The following is a 27,272-nucleotide window of genomic DNA, read 5'->3' as shown; positions in this document are numbered from 1 at the left end:
AACCGATACTTATTCGACGAAGATGACAATTGTTGAAGACAAACTCAAACTGACAATATCGGGCTGACAATCTTGAAGTTATTCCCAGAATATTTTCCTTCCTGTATTTTTGTGAAAACTTCAACTTTTGTAAAACGGAACCTACTGTGATAATTATGTTTTTACCCGTTTATCAATGGAAGGCTAAGCTCGAAAATGACAGATTTTGCAGATAGCATTGAAAACGGATTTTTGATTGCTCTAAGGCGAGAATGAAAATTCATACACATTTTCCCGCACGGTTTAGTCTGGTGCAGCTCCAGTGATGCTGAGAAAACCGGGCTGACACGGGCGAAAGCACTCAAACTGCGCTTAAAGCTTGTTAGGCTGGAAAATGTCTTTCGTTACTTCGTTCGAATATAGATGACCAACCTTGTTGAATAATTTGCATGCCGAGTTGGTGGCTTCGGACGATCCGTAGTTGGCTCTTTGATAGATGTTCCAAAATCAGTTCATCGTTCTGAGCCCCTTTGACTGAGTATTTCTAATAGAGTTGAACGAGTTCAACAACTGAGGGGAGGTAATGAACTTAGATAGCAAATCTTAAACGAAAAATATGCATGAATTGGCTATCTAGAGTCTCCAAACCCAGTAACAGCTCATCATCTTTCTAAGTCCTTCAGTTCACATTTCGATATCATTGTCCACAGACTTTTGCGGTTACGGAATTCGACACAGCAAGGTCATTTTCAACAACGGAATTTACCAAGAACTTAGTCCGCACTTGTTGAATCAAGTCCGCACCGGAATCGTGTACGTAAACTCTTCGAGAATGCAGTCCTTTCTCATTGAAACAAATTAGGATTTTCGTTCTTGCAATTTTATTATTTTCTAACTTAAAAGCTAATTTCACGTTCACGTTCGATTAAGTTCGGTCGGTCATCGAGACGAGAAGTCTACAACTCATCAATTTAGCATGGGCATTCGAGCCCCAGGTTGCCCAATGCCGCCTGAAGATGGCAAAGAATTTTTTGCAATTCAATGTTTAGTTTGCGTAGAACTACTCGTACGTTAGCAACGAGACCATCAGCAAGTTTAGCTACTTCGCATAAAAGATCTCCGACAATAATGGAAACTTGTCCCAGAAGTCCGTCCAGAGCGCAACCGAGTGGGCTGTTTTGGAGCTGTTCGAGAAGACACTTCAGGGTGTCGTTAATAACTTGGACAACTGCCTTGATAGCAAATTGGAGTTGAGCCAAAGCTTCATCAATGGCTTTGCTGACTTTGCAGAGGAGTTCGGCAACGGCTGCAACGACAGTTTGAAGGAGATCTTGGACGGCGCAAAGGAGGGTGTTGAGTAGAACCTCGAGCGAACAAAGAAGTTCATCAAGATTGCCGGTGACATCTCCAAGGATGCATTGAACTTGTTGGATTACATCGTTGAGAGTACATCCAATAGTTCCGATAAGACCAGTAACAACACCGGTAAGACCGCATCCATCGAGTACAGTAAGGCAGTTAATTTGAGCAACAATGCCGTTCAAAGCTTTAGTGACTGCACAAACTAATTGTTCCAAGATTTGAGCAACGGTTCCGACCAGTTGCTTGATTGCGCATGAAAGAACGTTAATGATGCCTTTAAAGTTGCATCCCAGACCGTTAACAACACCGTCCAATTGCACGAGTGGGTTAGCACTTACGGACTACAGAAAATAGAGAGAGGAAAATTTGTAAATTTTTGCTCTTTCCGATTTATGAAAATTGAAAATTAACTTACGCCAACGGCAAGTACAGCCAAGAAAGCGACGATGAATTTCATGGTTATTTCTAGTTATAGATTGTCAAGTAAACTGATGAATGAAGGAACCTTTTGCAATCCTTTTATACTCATCAACTAATCAATTCAATTTTCAATTTTTCCAACTGAACAAACCCGTCGGCTGTTTAATTTCTTCCTTTGTCAAAGATCGCAATGTGCAACGTCTGGGCAAACACTTTTATTCATTTCAATTAATATGCTAACCAAATTTTTCTTGTGTTTCCATATGAAATTGTTGCAATTCGTCACTGCTTGGCGAGAAGGTACTTTCAACCCATGCAGTCGCTCCACTTATTTTACTTTATGTTGAATTACTCAGTTATTGCTCCTCAGAATTTGAATTTTAGATGAATTAGTGAGTGAACAAATGAACCGAGCGAATGGGACGATTTAACGCGGCGTTAGCTTTGATTTCCACTTACGAAAAAAGTACTCCGTGTTCTCTCCGTTGACACTTTCTTCTTCTTCTTTTTCAGCCTGTTTCTGTCCACTGCTCTTCCATTCCGAACGATTAGTTGCCATTTGTTGCCAATTTGCGCCTGCAATTTTCATTATTCGATTATTCCATCTCTCTGGTGGTCTACTTCTAGGTCGAGTTTTAGGTGGCCTCCAGTTCATGATCTTTTTGGTCCAACGTTTGTCCATCCTTCTTGCTATGTGTCCCGCCCAGCTCCACTTTAGAGATGCTATTCTTTCCATGACATCAACGACTTTTGTTTTTTGTCGAATCCATTGATTTGTCATTCTATCTCTGAGCGTAATTCCAAGCATACTCCGTTCCATGGCTCTTTGTGCCACTCTTAGTTTATTTTCGGAAGCTTTTGTTAACGTTAACGCGTCCGCTCCATATGTAAGCACGACAGAGTAAAGTTAACCAGGCAGGAGCGCTTGTTTGACTAGGGACCTGAATAATCTAGTAGCCCTTGATATTTTGCGAATAAAATTTTTCAATTTATGTCAGTGTTCATTTGAGTTCATTTTCATCCCATGTATTAGGGGGGTAGGGTAATCTCGCACAGTCATGACTTTTCGTTACATGTCGTAAAAGGACGCATACTATGATCGCGTGTGCGAGATTCCCCGACACCGTATTAGGTCCCTTATTTGACGTTTCGAAAATGAACCGCTCCTGCCTGGTTTATTTTACTCTGCCGTGGTTTCAGACTATTGTTCATTTTGCTTTTAAAAATTAGCCTGAGTTTTCCGAACGATGCCCATGCAAGACCAATTCTACGTTTTATTTCTGCAGTTTGATTTTCTAGACCCACCTCCAATTTATGAGCTAGGTACACATAACTGTCGACTCGTTCAATGACAGTATCACCAATTTTAATGTCTTTGTCGTCGTCAATGTTTATCATGATTTTCGTTTTCGACAAATTCTTCTTGCCGACTTTGTTTGACTCCTCATTCAACTGTTGCAACATAATTTGCGCCTGGACACCTGTCTTCAATTTTCGTGAAAGTCCCTTTAACGATGTCAATGTTCCGTCCAATTAAGTCTTGGTCATCAGCATATCCTAACAACTGACTCAACTTTCTGAAGATTGTACCGCTGGTTTCCACGTCGCTCTCTCTCTTATCACCTTCTCAAGAACAATGTTGAAGAATAAAGCTGCCAGTCCATCGCCTTGTCTAAGTCCTTCCAAGGCTTCAAAGGTATCAGATAGATTGTTCCGAATTCTGACCTTGGCTACTACATCGATAGTGTTTACGTCAAATTCTTGTTGTGCTGAATTGTTGTATTCTGTATTGGAAAGTCACTGGTACTTTGGTAAAATTGAAAAAAAATTCAATTTTGCTGATGCGAAAGCGACATTTCATGTGATTTTATGAATGAAATTAATAGTTGTCATAGCCTAAAAATCTGGCATTTGGTATGGTTGTGGCGAATATTTTCGAGTAGAGTCACTATGAATTTATGGGAGGAAAAATTTTCAAATTTCACGTCGCACAGCATTAGAAATCTCGCATGTGTCGTTGTGAAAAGGCCCGGTTAGTGAGACCATCACAATTTCCATTTTGAATTTTCAGAGCCTTTATGAACGTAGCGCCAAAGCACCTAGCAGAGTAATAGACGTTTTTACGCGTCAAATAGAGTAGTATTTTGATACCAGTAATACCGTTAGCAGCCTTAATGGTAATTTTGCAATGACATTAAGCAAAAAAAGGAATGGAAATGTTCGCATGCTTAGGGTACATTAAAGTACTATTTTATTCTATTACCCTGCATGCTAGGTGCTTTGTCCATACAAACCTGTGGCATTCCGTTTTACGCTTTACGATAGTCACAAATACGTTTTGGTTTTAAGATTTTTTTTTTATTTGATTCGATAATAACTTTGTTTGTGTACATTCAGATCATTGATACATTGATTTTAGATGTTTTTATAAAAAAAGAAGAGCTTTTAGACCTACGGGGCACAAATTGCAAACCGCCGGAAGTACATGAATACAATTATGGTTTTGTTAAATATTCGCATTACATTATTGTGATACAATCGGGGGAATTTAAAGTGTGCCACAGTGCATACATAAGGATTTTCCTTAAAGATATTCGCCTTTCCGCTACATTATTGCAATGGTAACTGTAGATGAGAGCGTCAATTAACTTTTTAAGCTTTCATCCAGAGAATAAGAGCAAAACAAAACATGGCCCACGATACACAACAGAGTTAAACTACTTGTGGAATTTCCATGTCTGCCGCAGAAGAATATTCTCTTTGAGATATTTTCTGGTTGTTTTGGTCCATTCCTTCTCTGGATGAAATTTTAAAAAGTTACAAACGCTCCCTTTGATAGGTGTAACTTAACTGAATCCCATTTTTACACAATTATTTAGAATTTGAAGAGTTTTCCACTTTTCATATACACTCAGCTCCAAATAAATCTTATCTTTTCGTGGGTTTTGTTTGCTTTCATCGTTTTATTCGTTCCACACATGAGAAAAGCGTCTCTCTTTTCATTTCTTCCATTCTTCATGTACGAGTGAGTGCAACAACTCTCTTTACGTTTCCTTTGTTGAAAGCATAAAAAACGATGTGGAACCAATAAAACTGCAGAACGATAAGCACTTAAAGACTTGAAGTTAGTTAAGTTTGTTACTGAAAAATTTCAAAGGTCATAGAAATGTTAACAGGTGGTGAAATCACCACCTGTCACCGTTTCGCTGGCAAAAATGTAACAGGAGGAAGCGAAGGCCTTACAAGATGGAATCACTTAAACTGAAAATGTCATACGACCATAAGATACAACGTGTTTTTTATAAAGGCCAGTAAACAGTTTGTGAGACCATGCAAAATGCATGAAAATTGCTTGAAAAATGGGCAAAAAATTTGACAGATCGTCCAAACATGTTCTGTCAACATTCCGCAAGCATTACGCATGAGTTCATTTTTCAGACATTTTTCTTACAATTTTCACCAACTATGTACTTATCTTAAGAGTAGACTGTCGGCTAACTTAAAGTACTATCGAATTGCTATCGAATTTCGTTCTACTCAGTCCATTATTTTAATTTACTCTCAAATTTTGGAAAAAAAACTTTTTCTGTTTTTCGTTTAAAAATAGTTAATTTTGTTTCAATCAACAACAAAAATCAATTTCGCATTTAGTTAAAAATTTAGTTTTAAATCGTGGACCCAACTGCTGCTTAAAAATTACATTGCTTTTTGCTTAACTTAGTAATACTTTTTCACAAAATTTTCATTTTGCTTCATTTAACGAGCTTAAACATTTCCATTTTCGTTTTTTTTTTGTATATGAGCCAGTCATAGGATATTAAACCACTGGAAACACTAAAGGGAATTTCTCAAAGTCAGTTCAATGCTTCATCTATTGATTTCTTTCTTTTTTTTTAATACAGCTCGAGAACAACCGACGAGCGAAGCGAGTGTTTTTAAAAACTGGTTTTCAGTTCTTCGCAGGATAGCACCATTCGAGGTAGCGACAACCTTACCAAATTAAGATAGGAAGAAACTTCGTGTACTGAGACATTTCAATGGACTAATATAGTATGACTCTATTACAAAATATCTAAAAGTTTCGCCATTACTATCGGAAGTAGTTATAGTTGCATAACAAGTATTATATTAGTGTGTCTGTTTAACACTATGAACGTGTATAAACTCACAAAACTACCTGACATTAATGTGTTAAAATGTTGACTTGATGCAACACACTTCAAGCATGAGTACTCTAAATAGAGTACTGAAAATCTACAGTTTAACGAACAATGTTTTGCACTGTAAACAAATTTTCATACAAAATAGTACTCTATCTGGCAGCTGTCATTAGAAGCATTTTTGCTTGAAGTGCGTTGCTTGATGGCCTGTAGATGGGTTCCGTAAGTGAGGCGACTTTCTTTAGTACAGATTAACAATATTTTGAAGTTAGACAGTTCCATGTACTTCTTTCAATACATCGCACGTCGTCCACGTCCATGCTACAGAGTCTTTCTCGTTCTACGCGTATGAGCGTTTGGAAGTACTTTATATCTAATAAGCTATTTGGATCTTTTACGCTGTACGGTGCCCTCTAGCATTTCACAATTGAAAGTATGATGTGATTTGATCACATCTACAATGAATGCAGTTCCTGAAAGAACTCCACTTCTTCCCACACCCTCAATAGCAATTTCATACCATTGAAGATAACGTTGAAGAGTATGAAGTATAGAGCGAAAACCTCTACAGCCGACAGTGCTGTTTGGAAACTAAAGATGAAACGTAATAGATCTCATCGGTTTGCGTGGTATGATTTTGTGTGCAGACTAATCATAGCCAACATCGCAAAAGCGGAAAATTATTCAAATTCCTGCAAATGCAGCAACAAATTTTAGACATTTTTTCGAGCAATTCAACGCTTTTATTTTCCTCGACTTCAAACATAAACATTTCACGGTTACTAAAAGTGTTTAATTCAATTTTCCATTAGCATTTTCTATGTTAACTGTTTTCCTAACTTTTTTTTCAAAAACTTCCCCTCTTTGCGAAGTTGGCTGTGTTTAGTTTGCACACAACTTTTGACATGCGCTCGCCCTGTCAGTCGTCAACCAAAGAGATCTTTTGTATAATTCTTATGACATTTCGTCATAGCAATACTAATGACGCCAACAGAGCTCTATTTTTTCTGTGAACCAACTTCACTGCTATGACACTTTATGGATAATTGTCAGGAAATGAAGCGTAAAGAATGAAATACCGAAAAGAATTTTGGCGTCTCTTCTACAGGCTTCACTGGTTTCCTTTAGGCATACTGACCACCAATACAAGAAAGCCTGATGAACAAAAATCTGAATGAATAAGAACCTTACATATATCATATTAAAAACTCCTGTCTGGGCTGACCAGACTGTAGGAAATAGGGTATGCGACGAAGTAGTTGTTTATGTCAAAATGTAATAGATCAAGCTCCACTTTGCACAGTTCCGTTCAGTATAAACGGCGTATTTTACCCGGAGAATAATAGAGCATGTCTCGCAGCACACTGAAAACACAAATTTTCTTAGCTGAGAACGGTCATTTCGTGAGGTTTAATACTGAAAACTACAAAAGCGCCACAGATAAATTGCTAACAAGTGTGATACAGTCAAAGGCAGTCAATTTTCAGCATAAATTAGCTTCAGCTGTTTTTCAACTGATCCCCATAAACAATCACAACCGTTTATACGTCTTTATACGGTTTTACCACTATCATGCGCGTGCGTGTAGCAGCTTCGACCTTATGAACAAGGACAACCAGTTTTGATTGTATGTGTGAATCAGCTGAAAAACAGCTGAAGCAAATTTATGCTGAAAGTTGACTGCCTTCGACTGTATTCAACATGACCTATTGTTTTTTGGTTAAGCTTAGTGTAGACCTACTTGCGCGAAACGAAGGTTTCATATAAAATTTCCCTGATCTAGTACGTTGAAGTCAAAAAATTACAGAACGCTCATACATCTTCTGTCATTCCTTCGCTTCGCTCAGAGTTACGGTAACTCAGTTGCCTCTTCAATCCTTAATTGACATATCAACCGGACCTTCTGCCAACTATATAATTGGAATATTAAATTTCATTTTAAAATAAATTACTTCTTGAGCATATCGAATCATGTGTAATGTCAACGCACTTCAAGCAAAAGTGCTTCGAGTTACAGCTCCCAAATAGAGTACTATTTTGTATGAAAACTGATTCCAGTTTTTTTTACATTGCCAAAATTTGTTTGCTACACTGTCCCGTTTCAGTACTCTATTTAGACTACCACTCATGCTTGAGGTGAGTTGGCAAAACTTGTCACTTACACTGAATTAACGTCGCCATCTAGTGAGAAATTTTGTGAACTAAAACCACAACCTATGGAAGCACCGTCTAAAAAGTTGAATTAAACATCCAGTAAAATGAAAAATAGATTCAACGACCATAGCATGTCAATGACTACCAAAAATGCGTAAGACATTAGGACTAAGAACGCTGCCAGCTGTGCTCATTATAAATTGAAAACATTTTGACGACAATAAAACAAGCATCAGCAGTCAACGGAATGCATATTTGAAACGAATTTTGGGAATTAAATTGTTTGCATGAGTAAGTTATGCGGCGTCTGTTTGTTTAATTGGTAAACATATCGACTGGTTGCAGAATAATTAAGCTCTTTTCGATTGTTGATCTGTTAACACCGAATATAAATGGCTTTTTATGGTTGTTACAGTTGAATGTAAACAAACATTTCCCAAAATAGATCTTCTTGCCACTTTTGTTTCAGGTGCTACACGAGTACTCAGTTGAGTGACTTTACTAGTGCCTAATGTACACTCATATGAAAAGTAAACGCTCAAAGCATTTTTAACCAATTGATTTCAAATCTTGTACTTCAATTTTTTTAACATGCATTTTACTGTACAAAGGACAAAGGACCACAAGGAATTTGTATGATGTTCATCAGAACTACATATGGGAAGAGAAAACGACAAAAGTAGGAATTTTTGTGTTTTGTCGTAGCACTGCCAATTACCATAGAAAATATTCGAAGGATGATGAAATCACATTAGGGACTGCGGACTGCGTTACTTTTGTAAAGATAGATGATTAATTTAATTGTATGACTTACAGGTAGCTCTTATCATTGAAGCCTCCAAATTTGACACTTGCCAATTCACTGTTCATGCTAGGAGCAGTGCTGTCGTTTTGGAAGGAGCCGATTTCTTCACATAGCTTTTCAAGTGTTTTACGAATACCTTTTGTTCTGCGATATGTGAATCCTAGCCCATTTTTCCCCCGAGGGAAATTAATTATTTTTCAGAACTATGGCCTCTGAACACATGGACAACATCATACTGGCAATAATGGTTGTTTTTCAGAGAAATGGTAAACGGCGCCTCTCTTCTCTCATATTTTTGTATGAAAGAGATCCTCTCAATCGATATATTTTTGAAACGATTGGTTCCAAAACTATCTACCATTTCTCTGGGTTTCTGACAAATCAATCAGTTTACAATTAATTAGAAAACCGTTTTCGTGACAGTTGTCAAGGGAATAAAAGAAAATTTAACATCGTAAAAAATGCATTAGTCTGAAGCCAATAATTTCCCACAAATAAAGTACCGTGCACACAGAAAGTCGTCGAAGATGTGAACAATAGAACAATAAAATCATACACAATAGAACAACAGAAGAGATTTTATTGTACTATTGTTTGCGACTCTTTTGTTCATGTGTTCGACGACTTTATGCGTGCACGGTATATGAAAGTATGTGTAAAAAAATGTGGCGCCTCTACCCCATATGCAGACTATTCAGGCAACGCACTGCTCCTAACATGAACACTACTTTGAAAAATGTCCAATTTGGAGGCATTTGTGATGAGAGCTACCGCTAAAGAATGATTGTATTGTGTGTTTTAGCTCATACAATGAAAGCAAGTCATCTATCTTTACGAAAGAAATGCAGTGCCTACTGTGACTTCATCAGCCTCCAAACATTTCTTATGTTCATGCTAGGAGCAGTGCGTTGATTTAGGTCAACCTACTTTGAGAATAGAGTTAGTAACTAACATATCTAACGGTCAATATCTAACGGTTGCAAATTCGGTCAGTAAACTCTGCAGTTTTTGTTCGTGAATCCCATGACTGGTTCACATATGAGTGACAATAAGTTTTATTGGTAAAACTACGAGAATTATTTTATTGAAATTTTTGTTTGAAAAGAACCGTTGAAAATTGCATGCAGAAAAATTACATCAAATCTAACTGGAAATATCGGGCGATTTTAAACTGCTACTCGTGATTCATTATTTATAATAAATGAAATATTGCTTTTGATTTTTTAATTATTATTTTTTTCGTTTTGTTTTGCTATTGTTAAACATTCAATTAAAAAAAAACCGCGCAAAAGTAGATTAAGTTTCCTAATGCAATTGTTGGTTGGTTTATATATTATTATTCATTCCAGAGCTGCAATTTACGCAAATTAAAAAAAATAGTTTCCCATGGCTAGAAAGAGTTTGACAACCCAAATACCGGCAGACCGACACGGCTCTATTGTCAGTACACTCATTGTCACTATAGACCTTTTAAGTTGAAAAAAAGACTAGATGGTCTGGAGGGATGAATTGACAGTTGACAGCTGTGATCGGTTCGCTTTTGGTCACTGTCTTTCACTTTTCACTTTTATTCAACGAGAGTGAACACAATCAATGAAAAGCGAACCGATTGTAGCTGTCAGCTGTCAATTCATCCCTCCAGACCATCTAGTCTTTTTATCAACTTAAATGGTCTATAAAGAAATATCCCAGATGTTTCATCAATTATTTTTGTAACTCAAGAAGTTCGTGTTCAATGAACGTTGCTCATTTTCTAGATTCCTTAAGGGCAGGTTCGATAATTCAATCGATTCATTTCCTAATCGATTATCGATGCACCATGTGATTGATTTCCATTATTAGGAAACCTTATCATCGATTGAGGCAGTGAACATGCTGCGTGCACAGTCATATCCATTATTCATGGACGAGTTAACTCTAACCTGACTTGGAATCTGAATCACAAATCACCTCAATAGCTATGTGAATGATTAGCTTAAGCCTCAGCACGCAGTGCGTTGCATGACCTATGAAGGAGAAATACACACAGAATGTTCCCTCCCGAAGCAAAAGGTCCATTCGATCAATCATACTTAAAATTCGGACGCGAACTCACAACGTGAGTTAACAAATGACAAAAATGTTCCATTGTTAAATCTAATCGTGCTACAGTGAGCGACTGTTGTCTTACGAGTATGCCATACTCACTCGGGTCTACTATATCAGTTTCGTTTTCCGCACTGACTGAAACTATAACGAAGAAATGCTCCACGGCCTTATAAATATAGAAAAATTAGGTAGAGAGTTTGCGCTGGTTCCGTAACGCCCAGATGAGCTTTTGGTCCATTTTTTAAAGAAAACAAGCCATTTTACGTACTTTTTGTTTTCACTCGGGTCGAAAGTGGTTTATTACAAACCTAGAGATGAAAAGTAAATTGACTTGAAGCTCAAAAGCATGTAATAGTATTTTACATGTTATATCCGTCGAAAACCGTACTTTTCATGTTTCAAGCACTGAGGGCGTCAGCATGTAAAATCCATTAAATAACTCGGGATAAAAAGTTGTAAAGTCTCGTTTTCGTGTGTTTCTTGATATCGGCTTCGCCTCGGATGAACAAAATTCACACGAAAACTCTACTTTTTAACTTTTTATCCCTTGTTATGCTTGTCAGCGAAAAACAAACAATAAATATATTGTCGGGACATGTCGTACCATCCTGGCATTTAAAATCATCTACAACGTTCTTGCAATAATGGCTTGTGCACTAAATAGGTTTATTAAGTATAGTTTCCACTTAAAAAAAAGCACTCCGTTTAGCCTCCGTCTACATGACAGTTGTAAAATAGAACAAAAGAACTGTCACGCAAACGGAGTGGAAATTGAATTTATTTCAATTTTTTACTCCGTTTACGTGACAGTTCCTTTGTTCTATTTTACAACTGTCATGTAGACGAAGGCTAAACGGAGTGCTTTTTTTTAAGTGGAAACTATACTTTAATCGAAGCACTAATGTCCGAAAATGGTTGACAGATAGACTTGGTCCTACTTCGGTATGATAGGCGAACGAAATCGAAATATTTTAAAATCATAAAACGTTCGGTTTGGGGTATACTCTCGAAAAACGAAAACCAAAAAGAAAATTGTCTACTGGTCGGTGTTCAATATAAAAATTTTTAATTCTACAGTTGGTATAAAAAATCTTACGACTAAATTTGGGACATTATCTCATCTGGTAAATTAAATGATTTCTCATTTGGTTGACATTCAAATCCGAATTAAATTTTACATCTATACGATCCAATGACAAAAAAACGGTCAATAAAACATTTTTAACATCTCGGTCACATTATACATCGAAAAAGGTAAATTTTTTTTTAATTTAAATTTTAAAATTAATATTTTTTTTACACACCAACTGTTCCCATTGTATACACGGTTCATTTTTGATGAATTAAGTTTCTACATTTTTGAATTAAAATTTGTTTTGCTTAAGTTTGGAAAATTTTGCTTATCTTTCCTTAGTTTTTAATTTTAACTTTTTGTTTACTTTGGAATTAAACTCATTGCCGCGTTACAATGTCGCGGATTTTTTTTTTTTTCAAATTTAAATGGAGACACGGAAATCTTTTTCTTCTTATTTTTACAACTTTTACAACACATGAAGATTCTCACAGCTTTTTGATTTGGAATCTCTGGCCCACACTCGTCCCAAAAGTCCTTTCACCTTTAAACTGGTAGATGTGCGTGATCCACGGTATTTTCTCGGACTGTCACAAAACAGAAAATTAGTATTTTCGTAACTTTCGTCGTTTTCGTTATAATGTTTCGTCAAGAGAATGTCGAATAAACGAGCAGATTTCAAAGCTATTAAAATGGACATAATTTCTCTGGTGTTAACCAAGGTTGCATAGAGTGCTAAATCGAAATCAGGTAAATTAACTGGTTTTTCCCATTGTTAATCGCTCTTTCAACACTCTAAATTAACTACAGAGAGACGGCTGGGACGTAATATTAGAAACTCTTTGTTTAACTAAGCTCGTCAAAATTTGTTTGTAAACATGGAAAAAAAACCTGTTAATTTGACTGAGTTCGACACGTCAAAATTTCTACTCTCCTTTAACACTCTATAGGTTTCTTCCAAGGTGAAATTAAATGTCAAACCGTCATCCATAGAGCCATAACCTCAACACTCAGAACAATGCAATTGTCAAAATAACAACGAAAAATAAATTGCGGTTATGGTTCTATGGATGACATCGGTTCGTGTTCGGTTCATTGTGTTCGGCTTAACCGTTGCTTGGAGGAAATCTATACTGTTGGAGAGGTAGCGTCTACATGGAGTAATTTTGCCTGCATGGAACGTTTAAAACAATTTTTTCCTTTATTCAAGAATCAAAAGTTTCAGAAAAATATTTTTCTACAAAAATTTCACGACGAAAATCTCACTAAATGATCGGAAAAGCGCTTTTCTTACGCGTGTAAAAATATGTGAGTTAGAGAGACCCAGATGATGCATCTAATTCAATTTTTCATACCTAGGACCAAAAAAGTGCGACTTCGTCGAACCTTTTCGTCCAATATGAAAAATACTATTCGTACCACGGACTAAAAGTCTTTTTTTATAGCGTGTGAGAGGTTTCCAGAACGAGTCGAATGTAGATACTATTTTCACATTTAATCACTAAATTTTACCAAAAAAATCTGCGTCGCATGTGGCAGATAAATTTTCTTGCTGGTCTGTTCCTGAACATCTGCCACTTTGCGACGCAATTTTTTTTGGTAAAATTTTGGTTGTTTCCAGTCAATTTTTTTTTTGGTAAAAATTATTTGGCAGATGATGAGAAAACCTAAGCCAGCTTGTTTGAACTAATTGGGTGTAAAATTTAATTTTTGCGTAACGAAGCTGAAAGCGTCAACTCTAGCGATATCATTCATTTTTGAAATTGTATTTCAAAGACTGCGTCACACTTTTCTCGAAGAGATTTTTGTTGGGATATCAGTCGTTTTAGAAGTGTAGTCAACACTGCTTTTTATAACAGTTTACAGTTTTAATTCAAAAATTTTACGAAAATAGAAAATTTGACGAAATTTGAAAATTTGACGAAATTCGAAAATTTGACGAAATTTGAAAATTTGACGAAATTTGAAAATTTGACGAAATTTGACGAAATTCGAAAATTTGACGAAATTTGACGAAATTCGAAAATTTGACGAAATTTGAAAATTTGACGAAATTTGACGAAATTCGAAAATTTGACGAAAATCGAAAATTTGACGAAATTCCAAAATCTGACTAAATTCAGAAAATTTGACGAAAATCGAAAATTTGACGAAAGTAATTCTCTATCTGCCACCATTCAAGAAATACCTCTAAAAACATAATTGACCCACCCATTTCCAACCCTGAGGTTCCTGCAAAATTTCATGGAGATTGGCTGACTAGTTTCCGAGATCGACCGTCGATAGATAGATAGATAGATAGACAGATAAACAGAGTAAGTTGAAAGATTTTGATTGTTTGGAAAACGTTAATTTGGTGCATTTTCTATCATAATGACCAACTTCAAAACGATGTATCTCCGGCAATTTTAAAGTTACATAGTCGAGTGATAGCTCGTTTTGCTCGTATTTGAAGCGCGAATAAGATAGGATTTGTGGTGATACAGGCCAAAGGAAAGAAACTTAAATATTCGACTATATATAGTTGCCGCGTCTCAAAAAAATTTCTTCGTTCTTTTTTTGGAAGTTAGACTGCGTCAAGTCCTCCGCTATCGCTTCGGACATGATCGTCGTGAAAAATTGTGATTTTTTTTTGAAACCTCTGATTCTCCCGCTACTACCTTAGGGGTTGTAGAAAATACCTCGTCGAAACAAACTATCTGTTACTCATTCCCCACCGCATATCGTCGTCAAAAAAATATATTTACCTGCTTTGTGCACTGCTAGGCGGCGTATTGAACTCATTGCATCCCAGGTTGTTTGTTGTGGCAGAAACTGGAGTACTGGGATTCGTTCCACCATTTCCCGACAAACAGGCCGAACCCAATGGTGAACATGCTCTTCGTTTCGACTTTCTATAAGACCGTTTGCGAAACAAATCCCTGCAAATTTATCCAAAAAAAGGGGTTTGGTTTAGCCAAAACAAACGAAACAAGGTTGTTCTTGTACAGTCCGGTTCATTTATGATCGTTCATATGATAGAAGATTTAACGATAGATTCAGTCTAATGATTTGACTACAACTTATCCAAATGTTTAGAAATGATCGGTAATCTCAATCTCAATCAGAATTTCGAATAAGATTCCGTCAGAGATTTCTATTGATGAACTCCAACGTTTCAAAACCATCTATGGAAGTCAGCATCACAACGTTCGAAAATTGCATAAATTGCTGGAATTTTGCGCATACGATGTGCTGTCAACCTCGGCTCCGTCTCGAATTTAAAATTTTCACATCTATTGCGCAGTAGTCGGCTTTAAATCGCATAATAAATGTTAACCATAAATCTGGTCGTACTGAGAAATTTAAATGCGTTTCGTCCTGAACGACTTCGTAATATGAACTCGGCGTACAAACAACAACAACAACCAATCAACAAACCCAATTGTTTGCCGGAGAAAACGACTTGAAATTGTCCCACAAACAAATCCAATTAAAATCTTTTTGTGTCGGTTAAACTCACCTTGATTTCTCTGGATTTTCCAATTTCAAACGTATCTGTGTCAATAAGCCCACGAGTAGCTCATCTACATTATGATTGATACCAACCGATGTTTCAATGAATTTACAGTCATACGCTGTTGCCATCGCTTTTCCCTCTGTAAATAAAAATAGAAAATGTACACACAGTGCCTGTCGAAAGGTTACTTTTTATTCAATTTTAATTTGGTTGTTACTATAAATTGGCTTTGATATTCTATACCGGTGCTCAGCACTGTTACATTTATAATATTCCATACCATTATTCTCCCATTTTAAATGTCTGTGGAAGTCGAAGAATGAAATGAAATTTAAATCAAATTGTTAATCTCATTTCGATGTTTCATTGTTCGTTCGGGAGGGTAAATAATTTTCGATCCGTTCGTAGCTTAAATATACGGAGAGGTGCTTTTCTGTTGTCGTAACCCGTAAATCATGGAATTAATAGAGGTCTGATGATGTGCGTTCATTAATACAGTTTCCATTTTTTGTTTGGCGAATTCAAATTTTCCGCTAGACTAAGTTTCCATTAGAAAACCGGTGAAATGCAGAGAGGTGTTAGGGGCCATTCAAATAGTGCGCACGCACTTAAGGGGGGAGGGGGGGGTCTGAAATTGGAACTTTTTATATGGAAAATCGCGTGCGAAACGGGGGGAAGGGGTCAAAAAATGACCGCACACTGCGTGCGCACTTTATGAATGGCCTCTTAACAGACCATCATCGTCCATCCTGTGGAGGCGAAAGAAGCGCCACCTTCTATCATCTAGGTCGTATTGCAAAAAAGAAAACATGGCGACTATCGGTACCTCTAACTGGATTTCATTACAAAATTTCAACTGAACTGAAATTGTGATTTACACAAAGTTCAGTGGATTTTTGCGGCCCCAGTGGTGCGTAACCTCCCCATATAAAACCTTGGTTGCAAACAAACCTATAAACAACGGTCGTATATAATAGAGCTGCGTCAATCAGTGGGGATGTGGAATTGAATGCAAGAATAGCTATTTTCCTCACAAGTGCCTAAATGGAAATTTTGCGCAATAGATGTGAAGATTGTCAACTCGAGGCGAAGTCGTATGCGCAAACTATATTTCGTAATGCGTGATGCCTCCAACGTGGTTTTATAAACATTTTTAACTCTTGTTCTCTATTTTCTTCTGAGCTGTACGTTATACCACAGCACTGATCCTAGCATGAACACTGAATTGACAGGTGTCAAATTTGGAGGCCTTAGTGATAAGAGCTACCGCTTAGGATTGTTTGTATGTTTTAACTCTTACAACGAAAACAAGTCGTCTATCTTTACGAAAGAAACGAAGTCAGCCAATTGTGATTTCATCAGCCTCCGAACATTTTCAGTGCTGTGATTATACCGTTTACTTTCATTTTGTTTATGATTCACCAGACCTATACGTATGTTATGAGGTGCGACTAGTTTTTATTTCGCAGCATTTTGAATGCTTGAATGATGCATTGTGTCGTCATTAAAGTTCAAAACAGATACACAAATAACTATTTCACATTTCAGTTCAGAATCATCACAGCTGTCTATGAAAGTAAATTTTCAGTTTTCGTGTCATTTAAAAGGAACTCGTTTAGTGGACAATCTGGAGCTGTTTATCTTCCCTGTCTTTAAGTTTTGAAATTAAGTTGTGGACTGTGTGCTGCTGCCGAAGCTGAGTTATGCGTGTGTATGGTGAGTCTTTTGTTTATGCCTTTTGTGATTTTCTCTGCGAGAATATTTTGTTTTTTGGCTACGATTTGGGTCTTTCAAAGTAGCATTCCATCAATGTCCACAAGCTTTCCATCAGACGATGACACTTATCTATGTTGCCTTTCAAAAACTAGTTCAACTGTAAGGCTACTGCTGTCTTGCGTAAGAAGCTATCGGAAACAACTGGCTTTGTTTGTGAACTTATCTTCTGTTTTAGTCTAATAGCCTTGCGCGTCCGTTACCAAATCGCAGTGATGATGCAGCTAGATTAGTCTTGGTTTTCATTCTAAGTCAACTGCTCATATCAAGGTCCCAAATTTTACTTTCGAATAAATTGCTTCGGCCTGTTTACTTTACTGTGTGGTTGTGGTAGTGGTCATTCTTCTCTGATTGAAACATTCATTCGTAATGCATCCAAAATGGTTTATCATCGCTATGAATTTAAATGCAAATTCAATATTTTCGATAGTCGACGAGAAGAACGCTGAATTCGTATAAACAACCGTTGGTGTATATATCATACAAATGAACTTGTGCGCACCGGTTGATTTAATTTATGTAAAAAAAAAACGTACCAACAACACCTACAGTGTAGGTGTAGGTCCTACACCTCGTGTAATGTAAAAATTAATGTAAAATTTCGCATGAAAAGGGATGGGCAAAAGTGGAATTAATTGAAGCTTTCAATAAAGAATTACACTTTTTAAATTGCAATAACGGGCGCTGGTGTACCTAATTTTAGCAATTTGACTATTAAGAACGACTGATCCGAATTTAAATCGGTTTCGAGTAAATTTGGAATAAATATGGAGGAGTGCGGAAGGAGAGACTGAGAGGGTGAGTGAAAAGAACAACAGAAATTCCTTCTTTTTTTTGATTGAAACAAGTCGCTGAATGTCGCTGAACAATATATTCATCGATGTATTAATTCACAATACACCATTTGCTCTCAATTGACTTTGTACTTTTATTACGAACAAAGGAAACGTTTTTCTTTTTCTTTTTTTTCCCTAAATTTTCATAAAATCTCAATAATCAAATTGAACTTTTAAAATATTCGATCAAACGGAAAGTCAAATGCGGCCACGAAATAGGGAAAAAAAAGTGCCGACCGAATATGTAGAGTAAAGTTTTCCGTTCACATTGAGCTGGCCTCAAGATTATTTATTTATTTATTTTTTTCTGCCACATTCAAGTCAATGGGCGAACTTTCAGTCAGTATATTATGGCTTTGTGTACACATTTCCATTGTATATTTATTTGCCAAACAAATAGAAAGTTTATTTTCCAAAATGAATTCGTTTATGGGCGAAAAGAGTGGAGGGTGTACGGTACGGTATAGGTCTAGGATATGCATACATGTATTGTGAGGAGGTTTCCTATTCGAAAATTTGTTTCGTCTTGTTTTCGATTCGGTGAGCATCAGCTACTAACGAAGCGGTATCAATATTGTTACCAAACTTGAATCCATACGGGAATTCGTTGTCGATTTTAAAGTAAATATATTTTCGAACAGTCTTACATATTGGCGCTGTCAATTTAATAAAATATTCGCTTGGTCTTGAGTAACGATTGAGGAGGCACCTGCAATTAGTCCAGGCGATTTTGGTAACTTATGTTTAATCGACTTAAATAATTATTTTAAGGAAAAAATTGTTCTACGGCATGTCCCTAAAATGCACCGATTAAAAAAATGCCATCCCTTGCAGCGCCTACATAAAATATCGGAATGGCCGGTCCAATATTTTTGAGTTTAGACTGTTTTAAGGTAGTCTGGTGCTGATTGAAAATGTGGCCAAACTTATTGTTCTAGCTACAAGGTAACTCAGACAAAAGTTTTAATATCACGGCTACGAATGACTGCAGTCAAATTTTGGCGGCTGTAGAATGGGTAAATATGGGGTGTCGTATTTTGTAAACAAAATAAATTTTATAAAAAAATCGGTGCACTTTAGAGGCACACCGAAGAACAACTTTTTTCTTAGAATTGTATTTGGCGTTGATTAAAAATAACTGACAAAGAAGTTGCCCGACTAATTAAAGTGACTAATTGAAGTCCTACTATGTACTAAAAAAGGCTCACAGGCCTTACTCATATTATGACATAAATAAATAAACTAAGTCAATCGAAGCCACATGTGACGCTTAACCACTCGGTGAATTCGAGTACAGTTACGTCCCAATCATCACCATTTCACAATACCAAAATTTTGGCTTACAAAATAGGTTACTTTTGATGTGGTGGAATTCGAAAATGGATAAACAGTGATGTCAACTAATAGTTGTCATCTTCTTTTCCTGCCTTTCTTTTACTCACTAATCACACGATGAATGAGTCATTACTTCATTTTGACATGAGATGGACTATTTTCGGGAAAACGTTTTCCCATATTTTTTTTGAATTTTCCTAGATTTTTTCATGTTTTCCCCAATTTTTCCAAAAAGAACTTTTGAAAAAATTCGAAAAAATGTATTAAAATTCCGTGAAATGTAGGAAATTTAAAGAAAATGTGGGAAATTGTTCTCCCAAAAATAGTCCCTGCTTGAAAGTCATTTCCCGTGGACTTAATGAGTAAACTAACTTTAGTAATGGTTGGGAACACTTAGTGCAACAGACTTAAACTGACCAAAATATGAAGCTTGAGTGAACTTTAGGACGTTACCAATGCGATATAATCGCTAGAAAAATTCCTTGTGGAATTGTCTGTCACGGGATCATTTTCGTAGAAGGCTAGTAAGTAACCACTAAGCCAACCTGTTGATGCTTTTCTGTTGTTAGACATTTTTTTATAAAAAACAATTTGAATTTGAAATTTCTCTTTAAAAAAAATCTATTTCGAAAATGTAAAGAAAACGATTCCATGCTCGTAACATCACTATTACTTTACCACACTGTGGAGTAGATCCGAGTGTGTCTTTTTTTTATTATTATTTTCTCGCAAGTTTTCAGAACAAAATGTTCATACATTCCGTTGGGATTAAATAAAATTTCCTTTTTTCTGACAAACAACATTATTTAACAGAACATAAATCTGTTGAGGAATCACCAACACCGAGCTGGAAAATTATATAAAAGAAAAGAGTTCTTATGCTTCGTGCAGTTATCATCGTTTAGGTGCTGGTTCTCTTTCGTCTTTCGACTAGTGAAATCAGTTGACATCGATCTGAGTTTAAAGTTAGTAAAAGTTAGTCGGAGAAATCTCTACGGCAGAAAATTTTCATTACTTTTAACATTCACTGTGCTATCACAGCCGGTGTATAGGTTGGATCGTACCTTAGCTGTCTTACTGTACAGTTAGGGGCAGTGAAATTTCAGCATGAATTTGTTTCAGTGGTCTTTCAAATTCATGCAGAAATTTCGCTGCCTCTGACTGTAATGAATTCTCTGGACCGAACCGAAATTCAAACAAAATGAATCAGCAAAACAAAGCGATTAGTCGATTATGCCGTGATAAACTTGCCGTTTATGATAAGCAAATATTGAAACTTACAAGCCTTCATCGCATACATATGTTCCCGGCCACAATGAGTTTGGCGAAATTAAATTAAGTGATGAGAGATAAGCATTTTACATTGATGGAACCAAGCGTTTTGCGAACGACCTTTTCCGTCCTCATTGTCAACAACTTCTTTGCACCAAAATTGTGCAAATATAACTAGCCATTCCAAACCACACCAAACATCGTTGTATACCTAATTGCGAGTATAACATCACTTCGATATCAATTTATGCCATTTAGTTTACCCCCCATACCCCACCAGTTATTTCTGATTGTCACTAACCGCATAACAGATTTTGATTTTACTATCCCTATCCAAACATAAAGCCAGAGAGAGCGTATTTCAGTTTACGCTATGGTAGATTTGATAGTGAAAATTCATTCATCAGTGAAAATGCTAACAAATTACAAATATACGACAGAATGCAGATGTGATTATGAAACGTAAAGTTGTGTACACATACAAATTCACATCAAACGCTAAATTTAGACCCACACCTCCCAACCGTCAGTCGTCCTCATCGCTCATTGGATGGATGTACAAATTGTCGAATATATTTGTTTTTAGAGTTCACTTTAATTGAACCTTCTTCGGTATACTTATATACTTATATGCTTGAGAATATGGTCGGAATCCCCGAATACCATTAAAATCTACCATCCCAATATCCACATGCTATGTAGGTAAAATTAGGGTGCCAGCAAAACAACGTTTCCGAATAAAATTAGGGTGGCTTTCAAATACCAGGGATTTTCCGAAAAAATTCTGTTTCTGTCAATAGATCGTCTATTGTCACAACCTTTTTTCTTCTAATTTTTTACTTCTCTTCTTGCTATCCCTTCGGCACTCTTTTGTAAGCCGTCAAGGTGAAAGCACATATCACTCAAATGCAATTTGGCAATCTACGTGTTTAGTGCAACATCGGCTTATACCAAAGTATACTTAAATTCGTGACATGGGGCCATAACCTGTGGATCAGGTAACATGTTCTTTTTTATAGGTTTCTTCTAAATATCTATAAACCTGATCTTTGACAACACGAACGACAACAATTTCATCCACAGAGATGAACGTAACCTAAACGTCACCACCTTTCTTTGTAAATTTTGCGTCATCCTGAAAGATGAGGTTAAGTTGACTTCTGTGGATTCAATTTGACATTTCGAAATGACATTAGAACAAGCCTATAAAATACACGTCGTGTTATGAATTTCAATAATTTCAGCATACTTTGACATAAGCCGATGTCGCACTAAATGTGTGGATTGAAAAGAACAGATACCAAAGTACGTTCACTTTTATGCTGAATTTCGTGTTTCAACACCTGAAAAACAACAACAAACACTGCGAAACCCGAGGATATAATAACCTCGGTAGCAACATTCCCATTCGATAAAAGAGAAAAAAATCTTTGTTTCCTTAAAATTTTGCTTTATCTTTCCAATTAAGGGACACCCTAACACATACGTTCAGATGACACACGTATATGGTGTACGTGTTATAACTTTATCCGTATATGGATACATGTACCATATCCTATCCGTTCCCCATGGAAGTTTCATAAATTTAATTTAAAATTGAAATAAAGGAGCGTGTGAAGAGAATCTGTCTGAAGAAGATTATTTTCAAATAGGAAGCATAGAATTTGAGGGCTGTGAAACATAATACTTTCGTACAACTCCCGTCTATTATTCAAATTTCCGAATCAATATTCATTGTGTGTCACAACGGCTTTAGAAGTATAAAAAGATTAAGTAAATCGTTTTTTTTTTCCTTGCTGCCTTTCTTTTCCTTTTCCTTTTTTCTTTTGCTTTTTACATTATTTTAATGAGGAAAAAATGCTTTGCACCTCATTAATAAAATGGCTATTACGAGCGAAAAATTAGAAGAGAAAAAAATATGTCAACCGTAGCGATTACAGAAAAAGTACACCCAACCGGAGAAATTACATTCGTTTAATTAGATGTATCGTCCCGTACATCATATACATTAGTGAAAAACAAGGCTGATAAGCGGAACCAGCTCAAAAGGAAAGTCTAGCGAAAAAAACATAACAGAAACGACTTATGAAACAGGCATTTCAACTGTGGATTTACATATATTCGGTACGATCAGCTCAAGAGCACAATGCTTGCTTGAACTGTACTAATACATCTACAGAAAGCAGTTGAATCTCAAGCATGAATCGACGGCTTCAAACCTCGGCTTCGGCTCATCCAAAAAAACTGCACTCAGTCTCGATTTATATTTCTGTCAAAAAACGTCATTCTCGCCGTGTACAAGTTACAGAATAACGATGAAACTTCATTGGACTTGTGACTTTTGGTGAAAATAGTCAGTAGTTGAACATCACCTGCACTACTCTGTCATTATTTCGTCTTAATAAAGAAATAAATCTTCAGATGAAAACATACCCCCAACACGGTCTTAACTTTAATTAGTTTCAAATATTTACCGTGCTAAATTACCGCCATATTTAAAAGTCTCCACTTACATTGTTATTACGCACACAAAGCGTAAAGGACTTATTTTACCCAACAATTTAGCATTTTTACTTGCAAATTAGAAAGCTTTTAATGTTTGCTAACCGTGTCGCAAATAATTATTTTCATTTGAAGTTGAACACGGCTGTGTGGATAGGCGTTTTCCCTTGTACATATATTATAACACACAACAACGTCGCACAAATTTATTGCGTGTCCTTGAGTTGCGTATTAATTAATGTAATTAAAATCTAAATTGTTTTATCAGATTTTAATTGTTACTTTCCGTATTTCTCTTCTACGTGGTGGCACACACGGCGGCGTATACAGACAGATTGTTATGTGAGGAAAATTTATTTCGTTTTTCAAAAAATAAGACGCCGGGTTAGCCGGGTCGATTAACATTACCATCAACATAATAACGTTTTCCTCTGTTCATTTTGTTTTTATTTCATTTGAATAACAGCCGCAAGTAGCACTGCCACCTTTTTAGTTTGTTGTTATAAACTTTTGATAAATTTGAACCGTTATTGAAATTTGAACAAAAAGTACTTCGTGTGAGAGCCGTGAGAGAGCAAGTGAACGAAGCAAAAATTGAAAAAATTCAATTTTGTCTCTCATACGGAGCACTTTTTTGTCAGTGGAAATCAAGATAGACGATATAACAGGTGGCGTTGCTCCATCCGCAGGAAGCACTGTCATCTGTTGTCATCTGGTTTAAATTGATAGTCATGCTGAACAGTCGCTTTCAAAGAACAAATTTGATAACGACAAAGACTTTACGCACAAAATGAAGAATTTGCAGCGAAAATGACTGCTGAGTTAGACGATGTAAACAACCGATACCAAACATTGGATGAATTGAACAGCAAAATCGTAGAAGCGATAATGGGGTTCATGCAATCAAAATGCGTCCAAATGAAAGAATCGAAACTCATTAGAGAAACACTTGATCTGATCGCAAGCCGAGTACAGTTGATAAAAGACGGAAAAAGAGATTCAATAGAATGCCAGGACTTGACAAAAATTATCAACACAGCGGTGAAATCAGATCTAAGAAAATTTAATGTCCAACTGGCTCAAAACACAATTGAAGCTAATTGCAACATGAATGTCCTACGGTCAAAAATGACGAACGCAAAGGTAGAAATCTTCAAATTACTAGATAAAACAGGACCGATTCAGACGGATCGAAATGCGATATTAAATATCGCAAAGGAATTTTACGAAGATTTATTCTCATCAGTTCGACCAGATCCGACGAATACCACTGAAGATAGACCAATAATAAGAAACGTAGGATCGGAAGATCTGCCTGACATAACTATTGACGAAGTATAGGCTGCAGTAGCCGAAATGAAAAACAAAAAGTCTCCCGGTGAAGATGGTGTTCCAGTGGAAGCCATTAAACTAGGTGGCGACTCCTAAAAAAATTGAAAAAACTTTTGATTCAGTGGAAACATGGTCGATATTGGACTCATTAGACGAGTGCAGACTCAAGGTACTCCAACACAATTCGATACATCTATAAAAACGCTACGTCGTGTATAAAACTCCATAAAAGCACGGAAAAATTCAGAATTGGCAGAGATGTACGATAGGGTGACACTATATAACCTAAGTTATTTACATCGATTCTGGAGAGTATTTTTAAGAAATAGACTGGAGTGAAATGGGTATCAACATAAATGGAGAATACCTGAGTAATCTCCGTTTCGCAGATGACATCTCCCTGATGGCAACTGATCTAGATCAGGCGCAACAGTTGAATGAGGAGTCAAACAAAGTCGGTCTCAAGACGACAGAGACATTAAAATTGGTGATACTGTCATTGAACGAGTCGACAGTTATGTGTACCTATGTCATAAATTGAAGTTGGGTCTGGACAACCAAACTGCAGAAATAAGACGTAGGAATGGTCTTGCATGGGCAGCGTTCGGAAAACTCAGACTAATTTTTAAAAGCAAAATGAACAATAGTCAGAAACGTAAAGTGTTCGAAACGTGTGTCCTTCCTGTGCTCACATAGGGAGCGGAAACGTTAACGTTAACAAAAGCTTCCGAAAATAAACTAAGAGTGGCACAAAGAGCCATGGAACGGAGTATGCTTGGAATTACGCTCAGAGATAGAATGACAAATCAATGGAATCGACACTATCAAAAGTCGTTGATGTCATGGAAAGAATAGCATCTTTAAAGTGGAGCTGGGCGGGACATATAGCAAGAAGGACGGACAAACGTTGGACCAAAAAGATCATGAACTGGAGGCCACCTAAAACTCGACCTAGAGGTAGACCACCAGAGAGATGGAATAATGGTATAAAGCGAATTACAGGCGCAAATTGGCAACACGTTGTAATGGATCGTTTGGAATGGAAGAGAATTGGGGAGGCCTACGCCCAGCAGTGGATAGAAACAGGCTGAAAAAGAAGAAGAAGAAGAAGAAGATACCCCTGAATGTGATGTAGGCGACATTTCTACACAGTCAATATCGTCAGAAACAATATTATCGTCCAAAAAACCATATTATCGTTCGGAAAACGATATTATCGTTCAGAAAACGATCTTCCTGTTCCTGACGATATAATATTGACCATGTACGAATGTCTCGCCACTTATAACAAACATTCAAAATTTGTTTGTTCAAAAAACTCCTCCTCTCTTTCGTGACCTTGAACCCCACTTTACATATCAATTTTGTTTTTCTCGACAGTGTCTAACCACATATATGTACGCACACGTACAGTCAACGATGTATTAAATGCGGTCTTGTAACAAATAGCCCAACAAGGTACATCAATCATAGCAAAAATCCACAAATATGCGTGTTGTACCTCTCATTGATCAAAAAGAAAATATTTGTGGCAAAGTCGAGCGAAATAATTAAGATTGTTTTGTAGCGACATGCGATTTAACGATATCGTTTTGATAAATTATATTATTTGCTCGTCTAGACTCCTCTCCCATTCACCTACAACCGCCAGTCAGTTTCACACTAGCTACTAAATAATTCATGAGACCAGAAATGAGATTACAAAATTTGTAAATTTCTTTTTCGGTTCTTCGTGTAATGTCTACTACGGGTATGTTGTTCGAGCAATGTTGATGTAACATTTCAATATCAAACTTACCTTCCGATGTTATGGTCCGACTTCTAACCAAATCAGCTTTGTTTCCCACTAATATCACTGCTCGTTGGGCGATATTTTCGGATGTCCACAGTGCTTGGATGATGCGTTCGGCGCTGACAAAACTATTTCGGTCAGAGGACGAATATATAACACAATAGCCATGGGGATTATAGCTTGAAAGACAATTTTCTGGCTGGAATGATAAAATGTAGCAAATGGAAAAAGTTATGAATTGAATGGATTTACGGAATTTATTTTCATAAATTTGGGTGTGTGTGTGCTGGTATACTTATTATGGATGGGTACAAATAGACTTTGATTTGTATTGAGGAAGACGAAGGAAATGAAAGAAAGCACAAAAAAAGATGAGAAAAGAAAATTTCTTTGGGAATTGAACTTAGTTTGTTTTGAAGGAATGATGAGTTTCGCATTATGTATACTACACAGTTCCTCACATCTATGAAACATGATGTTATAGACATGGATCAGCATTGACAGTAGATGAAAAGGATATGTTGGAAAAAAGGTAATCAGTCAAAAACACTCAAAAGAGTAAAAGTGACGCAAGTCCCTGTGCATACTTCCAAAACAACTGATATCGCTGAATGTGACGCATTCTGCGCTTGTACGCAAAAACTGTAACAGGAAAAATTTGACCAAAGAAATTCTAGAAACAAAATTTTACCAAAAACATTTTGCGTCACAAAGTGGCAGATGATTCGGACGTATTAGGACGTATTCTTGCCTATTTTCAAAAATTTCTTAAAAGTACTTTCCTCAACATCTGTCACTTGTGACGCAAAATTTTTTTGGTAAAATTTTGTTTCTAGAATTTCTTTGGTCAAATTTTTCCTGTTACAGTTTTTGCGTACAAGCGCAGAATGC

General features: G+C 36.5%; 2 protein-coding genes across 3 annotated transcripts in view; both read right to left on the bottom strand.

The window, feature by feature from the left end:
• Nucleotides 1-843: 843 nt before the first annotated feature.
• Nucleotides 844-1,826, bottom strand: LOC119084956. The gene is made up of 2 exons (XM_037195102.1): nucleotides 1,757-1,826; nucleotides 844-1,682 (listed from the first exon to the last, which is right to left on the bottom strand). Exons 1-2 carry the CDS (start codon nucleotides 1,796-1,798, stop codon nucleotides 951-953), a joined length of 774 nt encoding a protein of 257 aa, XP_037050997.1. The 5' UTR covers nucleotides 1,799-1,826; the 3' UTR covers nucleotides 844-950.
• A 10,410-nt stretch (nucleotides 1,827-12,236) lies between these two features.
• LOC119084935 (ras-related protein RSR1) overlaps nucleotides 12,237-27,272 on the bottom strand; it is a 147,108-nt gene continuing 132,072 nt past the window's right edge. For both annotated transcript variants that reach the window (XM_037195074.1, XM_037195075.1), the window contains 4 exons: nucleotides 26,388-26,580; nucleotides 15,543-15,678; nucleotides 14,788-14,961; nucleotides 12,237-12,627 (listed from right to left, as the gene is read on the bottom strand). In XM_037195074.1, the coding sequence (XP_037050969.1) occupies nucleotides 12,510-12,627; nucleotides 14,788-14,961; nucleotides 15,543-15,678; nucleotides 26,388-26,580 (621 nt within the window). In that variant the 3' untranslated portion in view covers nucleotides 12,237-12,509. The remainder of the gene's footprint in view (nucleotides 12,628-14,787; nucleotides 14,962-15,542; nucleotides 15,679-26,387; nucleotides 26,581-27,272) is intronic.

The sequence above is a fragment of the Bradysia coprophila genome, unplaced genomic scaffold, assembly GCF_014529535.1.
Source record: "Bradysia coprophila strain Holo2 unplaced genomic scaffold, BU_Bcop_v1 contig_94, whole genome shotgun sequence".
NCBI classification, from domain to species: Eukaryota; Metazoa; Arthropoda; class Insecta; order Diptera; family Sciaridae; genus Bradysia; species Bradysia coprophila.
The sequence above is the reverse complement of the archived record's forward strand: the minus strand, read 5'-3'. Positions and strand labels throughout refer to the sequence as shown.